Raw genomic sequence first — 7,130 nt, 5'->3', positions numbered from 1 at the left:
TCTATATGTGTATTTTAACAACAGATAAAAGAAGAAAGGGGTCACTCAGTGACAAAACCGTGAAAACTATCACACATCTGCATTTCCCCTCAGCTTTATGGAGCGTTTTTAGCATCTTTTACCTCATTGCAGCCTAACATTTTTGTTAGGTCTCACCACTTTTGGTAAACCATTTGCAGCCTCAGCAGGCAGCTGGTTTTAGAGAGAAAGGTCTAGAAACACACTGTATGCTACCTGTCCAGCACCAAACAGCAGCTAAAGTTAGCAAATAGCTAACTGGCCAGTGAAGCATTTAGCAGCTAATGATGGCACATATTTTTCAGGAGTTGTAAGAGCCCAAAACAGAGCTAAAAAAGACTGAATATTGGACATACGTACGTCAAGTGGTGTAAACATGGGGGTGGGAGTTTTCCGTTACCTGAATCGAGGGTCTAAGGATAGTTGGGTCCCCTTTGAGGAAAATTTGTGATTTGTGATATCTTCCTTGCATGATTTGTAATATGTCCTCTAAGAATGCAAAGCACATGGAAACATGGGCGCTCTGTTGGGACTGATGCAAAGGTTTTGCAAAACAGAAAAGGTTTCGGGTCAAGAGTAAAACAAGCAATCCTTCTTCATTTAAAAAAAACAATCACAATAGAAGCACTGATTGAAACACACTAGTCATGAAAGTATTCTCACAATGTTTATGATATCCTCGACTGATCGTTAAGGTTAAAGCTGTAATCAGCTCAGTATAAAGTGAATCCGCAGCAGCCCCTGTCTAAATTCAATTAAAAATCTACATAACAAATACTGCATAGTACAGTGCTATCCTAAGCCTAGAGTCCATAGCGCAACACAACATAAACATGTATAATCTTGAACCAGTTTGATGATTTATTGAAGATTGGCATTTAGCATTGTGGTGTACATGCTGCATAACATTAAAAATGGCTGTATACCATATTAAAATTAAACAAGGTGCATATCATGATAGTATATTTTCAGAGACAACAAGAACAAGAAAATAGATATTGGTTAAAATCTTTACTGATGTCACTATGAGGACTATAGGCCTATCATCTATAGTAAAATACTTCAGGGAGAAGTTTATATTATTTAAGCAGCTGGTGAAGTTTTAGTGTTCTGATTGTGGTTGTCTGTGTTTCCGGTTTCAAGATGTTGTCTGTTAGTGTGATGTTTTGTCTGTTGTGAGCTGTACTTCATATTGAATGTGGATTCCCTCACTACTGAACCCTCATCCATTACCGCTTCTGTATTTCCTATAACTATAATTCACTGGAAACTGGAAAATATTTATTAATGTACATCACTCTCACCATGTACGATGCAGACACTACAGTTTAATACAAAATCTTCAGCAACTGTTGATTGTTTTCTTTTAGGGCTAAAAGCTTCAAGGCCGTAATGCCAAGTATTAAGGATGTGAAATGTTGCAATATTTGAAACACGCTGGTGTATGTACAGTAGAAACTCAGAGAGAGAAAACAAGACTTCAAAATCTTTCTTGCAGCATCACAACGCAGTCAAAGGCTCTTCCTCAAGTTTATGTGTCATTATTAACAGCTGTGATAACCAAAGGTGCCATATTCTTCCCTTCATCGCAAATGCCCGGGCTGAAGAAGGGGAAGATCCTCTCTGAAAACAAACACCCGGTGAAGGTGTAGATATGAGACCCGGCCTCCGCGTTAAAGAACGACACGGTCCCCTCCTCATAATCTGTAAACACCCCGACAATCTGCGGCTTTTCCTTGAGAGAAAGACGGACTGAGGGGGAGTCCAAGGCGCGATACTCGTCACCGCTCCTCAGCCGCATTGTCCAATAGCCGTTCTCTGGCTTGGAGGTGATCATCCCCTTCCTGTTGACAGACTCTTTGACCACGCCCAGATCCCAGAAGGTCTTTGTCCCCACTGCAACCTGATTGACAATGCGAGAGAATTTACAAAATGTGTGTGCTATCTATAATACGAGAATTATCTTCAAACAAGCGGCTGACCTGGAAGTAGAACCTGCCGGACAAGAAGCCTCTCTTGCTCATAACGCAGATGACGGGGTCAAAACGTTGGGGGTTGTCAGGCACAATGTGCAGAGGCTCACCACGGCCCGCCTGTTTGCCGTCAGCTGAAAGGACGAGGTTTGGATGGGCAGTGTCTGGGTCTAAAACCACATCAACTAGGGAGATAAGATTGTAGAGGAGATACATTAATTATCTAATCTACTTACATAATCTGCAACAAATACTACCACTTCTACTGCTAATGCTTGTTTCCTCATGCGTCTGTACAGATCCCTGGTCTGGTCAGACTGATCAGCCTTCCTACAACAATAGCACAGATTTTAAACATAAATATCCTGGGATTGGAAACGAGTCTATAGTAGCCTCATCCCTGCTGGTTTGACTGCCAATATACAATTTCTCTTTAGTTCACTACAGCTCTTAAACAAATGCAACAGTTGCTGTAATAGCTGAAAAATGTTTAAATTGCAAATATACTTTTGGTGTTTCAATATTGTATTATTTCATTGATATAGTATTAGCATCTGGAATTTCACATCACTCAGGGATAAAGATTACCAACAGGAATATATACTACTATACTACTGTTGTGCCTCACGTTGGAAGGGCATCCCGAAGGGAACTTTATCATGGTTTCTTGCACATTTCCCTTGTAGAAAAATTGGACAATCCTGGTGAATATTGGTGCAGTCTATGTGGTGCTTCAATAGCCTCCTCGGGTCAGGTCGGTGGGTGGGGGAGTGGTTGCGAGCTTTGTTGTCTGTCTATTTGTTTTTGCAGTACAAGCACAAGCGGGCACCAAAATCCAAAAATTTCAAATCCTGCCACAATTTTTTAACTATATAGCAATCAAACATACCAAAATGCATGAAACAACAATTATCTTGAGGGAGGTCTTACCGGCATATTTCTGCATCTTCTTCATCTCTGTCAGGAAGGTAAAAACATGAAAGAATATTTAGGAGAAGGCTGAATTAAACTGTGTCCTATGCTAGATGTATGTTTGACAGTAATGTGCAATGATTTCTTGCAGTACAAAATGGTAGTACATGCAATTTATGCCATGTTCTGCCAAGACAGGACTTTTACCTTCTTTCTTCAGACTCTGTAGTTCTTTCTTCAGGGTGTCGTCCAGTTTAGACAGTGCTCTCCTCACTGTCCCCACACAGAGTTCAGGGTGGACACTGATCTCCATCCACTCTCTGGTGGGAGGAGGAGACATAAGAGAGGGAGACCTCTACCAGAGGGAAACACATTAAAGAAAGATGTTAACATTACTGTATCATATTTAACAGAAAACTACAAATATTCAGTGTTTGTTGTGACACTCCCTCTCCCTCTCCTTTAACCTACTTCTAATACCTTACTTAAAAGCTAACAGTTAAAACCCCTGTATTCACAGTTTAAGGTTGATTGTAACCTGTAAGAGGTACAGGTGATCCTCAGTGCTCCTCAGCTCCTCCAGCTCAGTGATCCTCCTCTGCAGATCAGTGACTTCCTGCTGCAGCTCGTTGATGAGCTCTTCTGCCCTCCTCTCTGCTGCTTTCTGCTTCTCACTGATCTCTGTGTTGACTTCAGTTTGTCTCTCCTCAATGGAGCGAATCATAGACATAAAGATGCTGTCACTCTCCTTCATCTCCTTCTCCGCACTTATCTGAACAGCGATAAAAAAAAATAAAATGTGAACATGACTATGTAAAATGGAAAAAATATATAATATACCCTAAAACTACTTCCTTTGCCTACCATGTGCATTTCTGTTAATGTTGAAATTTTGTTTTACATCCCTATGACATCCTCTGTTATTATACTCTGTTGTGGCTACACTGGGAATATCTTGCAGTGATTTTGCATCACTACAGTTGGCCAGTAAAGAAAAATAGTTGCTTGAAAACTTTTGTTGTTTTGTTGTTAAAAAAAACATTCACAATGGACTGATTTGTACCTGTTCTGATCAATGTTTCCATTTTAAGGGTTTTTAATTCAGAGAGTTTTTGAGTGACATCAACAGCACACATGAGTACTTTCTAAACAAACTATTCACTGTGGCTCTAAAATACGTGAGGCAGCCAGCATTTAACCTGAACGTAACCAGCTAAAGATTGCTTTCTGATAGCGATTAAGATTTCCATTAGAATTCACCATGCAGAGCTTCAGACAGCTTTTGATCTCCTCCACTTTGCTCAGACGTTCCTGGATCATCTGCAGAAAATCTGCCTTAGTCTTCTTCATTTGCATCTAAACAGGCGGGACAGAACCACAGTCACTAACATCACTAGCAAAGGAAACTACGACTCTGTCTTTAAGAGACTGTAGACATGGATTTACACATACACGTACAAGCATTCTGGATTTCATATCATGCATTGCCCACAACTAAAAAAGGTTCCATACTGACTATTTCAACATGGCTTTTGCATCATTACCTCAAGACATGCACAGAGACCATGTTGAATGTGTTAATTCCCATGACTATCCATATTATTATCATCATCAAGGCATACTCTGTAAATAGATCAGTATTTATTTTAGTCTTCAGAAACTCTTACAATACAGAGTATACTCTATGTAGCCTACCTTCCTCTCGCCACTCTCGTCCTCTATTGAAACAGCCTGATGATCTTTGTGCTCGGTCTCTGTGCAGAACTGGCACACAAACCTCTCTTCATCCTTGCAAAACATCTCCAGCAGCCTCTCGTGCTTCTTACACATCCTGTCCTGCAGGTTGTTCACCGGCTCGATCAGCTTGTGGAGCTTCAAGGTGGCGACACTCTGGTGAGGCTCCAGGTGGGCTTCACAGTACGAGGTCAGACAGACCAGACAGGACTTCAGGGCCTTTACTTGCAGCAACGTCGCAGCGCAAACATCACACTCCACCTCGCCCGGCTTGGCAGCAAACAGTGAAGCCGAAGAACAGACTATGATCTTCCTAAATGTGTCTGCCAGCTCTTTGAAGTCTGTGTTGATGCTTATTTCAGGCCGGGGGCTGAATGATTTGTTACAGGTGGGGCACTGGCAGACTGCACTGCTGCCCCACACATTCTGGATGCAGGCCTGGCAGAAGTTGTGCCCGCAGGGAGTGGTGACCGGGTTGGTGAACACTTGCTTACAGATGGTGCAATGGAGCTGTTTTTCCATTGTCTGCAGAGCAGTTAAAATAAAAAGTTAGTTGATCCGTTGCTCAGAAAGATCTTTGATAGAGGAAGTGAAAGAGAACAAACACAAAGTGCAGTCACAGGTAGAAAGAGTACTTGACTTAAGTACTATGTGAAGACAAAAAGAATCAGATTTGACCACAAATGCATGCAACAACACAGTAGTATTTATTTATTATCTATGCCTTAACTGTCACAATCCTGTCCTGAGTTCTCTGAGTTTATTTGTCAGTTCTGCGTCTGTCATTAAGGTCTGTTGTGTTTTGTTGTTTAGTCCTGTCTTGTGTTCAGTCTGCACAGCGTTAGTTTATTTACTGTTGCCGGTCTTTTGGTTTTGATCTGTGCTTGCCTTAGTTCCGGTCTTATTCTGTAATTGTCTGGTGTTCCGTCTAATCCTAATTTCAGTCCTGCCTTGGCCCGTTATGTTGTTTTCTACTCCCTGCCTCTGTGTTCTCGTTTAGGTTTTGTCTGTTATAGTTGGTTGGTGGTTGTCTGTTTACATGGGTTTCTGTTATTGTCTGGGGTTAGATTCTTGTCTGGTATTTTGTAACATGTGTTTTGTCTGTTCCCCCAGTAATCTGCCTGCCTGCCAGTCTCTCTGTTTTCCCTGCTGTCTGCCTGCCTGCTTCGTTAGCCTTGATCCCTGTCACCTGTGTTGCCCTGCTCGTTAGTCCCTGTGTATATATATATATATATATATATATATATATATATATATATATATATATATATATATGTTTGGTGTTCCTGTTTAGTCCCCGTCTGGTCATTGTCTAACAATGAGTCTTCTGCATGTTTCTGTGCTACCAGTTCTGCATTTTGTATTTTACCTGTTTCTACTACCTAGAGTTTTGTTCATGCCTGTTGTGTTGGATTAAAACCCCCTGAACTGTATGTCTGCTCTCCGTGTCCTGCATTTGGGTCCACCAACCTGCTCTCCCACGCACTCGCATCACAATTTGTGACAGTACCTGTGTAAATGTGAAACTATCAAGACTTGAAATTCAGGACTTCTGGACCTGCTTGGTGTATTCAGGGCTAAATATACAACCCCCCACTCTCAACTGTTCACATAATTATACCACATAATTATACCAGTAATGTATATTGTATTATTTTTGTGAAACGCAATGTATACTCTTCCAAGTTTACATAATTAAACAGCATTTGTGTGTCAGGTCAGATAATGCTATGTTAGAATTTGGTTTAGTGTTCATGTTTTTCCTATTTAGTCTGTTTTCATACATTTGTTTTTTTGTTCTGTGTTCTCTTAGCTTTATTTGATCTTGTCATGTTTAGGGTTTTGTAGCTTAATCTAGTATCTTGTTCATTCACTTTAGTTTCTTAGTATCTGTCTTGTCTCTTATCTTAGTTCTTAGTCTTGTGCTTTAGTTGATGTTTACTGTTTTTCCTGGTCTGTGTACTTCTGTGTTCGTTTGGTTCCGGTCTCTGTCCATGCCCTGATTTTGCAGTCTTTCCATGTTTTGTGTTTTCCTTTGGTAGATCTGTCCTTGTGTGTTCCTGTGTACTTTACTTCCTGTTTAATTTTGTAATCTTCTGTGCCTAGTGTTTTTTGTCTAGTTTTGTTCTGTTGTTGATTACCTGATGTGTTTCAGCTGTGCTTCCCTCCCTGCTTGTTTGTCTGTGTGTATATATTGTCCTCAGTTGTGTTCAGTGATTGACGTCCTTGTCTTATGAGTGTTCAGCCGTGCCTTGGTTCTGTTTTTTGGATTGTACCTTGTTCTCTCGATTGTTCCCTTGGATTATGTTTCGTTGTGGATTACGCCTTTATTTGGGCTTTGCCTGCCCTTGTGAGTAGCCTGAGTATCTGTTTTATGAGAATAAATCTTTTGTTAAACTGCATCCTCTGCGTTTGGGTCCACACCTCTGCTCTCAACTACTGCACTGAGCCCTCTCCTGACAGTAGGACTTCACACAGAAATTGACCCAGCAG

General features: G+C 41.0%; 1 protein-coding gene across 1 annotated transcript; it reads right to left on the bottom strand.

Moving 5' to 3' along the window:
* Positions 1 to 856: 856 nt before the first annotated feature.
* Positions 857 to 5,665, bottom strand: LOC119911285 (E3 ubiquitin-protein ligase TRIM39-like). The gene is made up of 7 exons (XM_038730105.1): positions 4,599 to 5,665; positions 4,164 to 4,259; positions 3,442 to 3,675; positions 3,111 to 3,258; positions 2,922 to 2,948; positions 2,001 to 2,176; positions 857 to 1,921 (listed from the first exon to the last, which is right to left on the bottom strand). Exons 1-7 carry the CDS (start codon positions 5,157 to 5,159, stop codon positions 1,550 to 1,552), a joined length of 1,614 nt encoding a protein of 537 aa, XP_038586033.1. The 5' UTR covers positions 5,160 to 5,665; the 3' UTR covers positions 857 to 1,549.
* Between the last annotated feature and the right edge of the window lie 1,465 nt (positions 5,666 to 7,130).

The sequence above is a fragment of the Micropterus salmoides genome, unplaced genomic scaffold (genome assembly GCF_014851395.1).
Source record: "Micropterus salmoides isolate LMB-PRFRI ecotype aquatic unplaced genomic scaffold, ASM1485139v1 Ms_hic_scaffold_2, whole genome shotgun sequence".
Taxonomy (NCBI): domain Eukaryota; kingdom Metazoa; phylum Chordata; class Actinopteri; order Centrarchiformes; family Centrarchidae; genus Micropterus; species Micropterus salmoides.
This window is presented reverse-complemented; position numbering and strand designations above follow the sequence as displayed.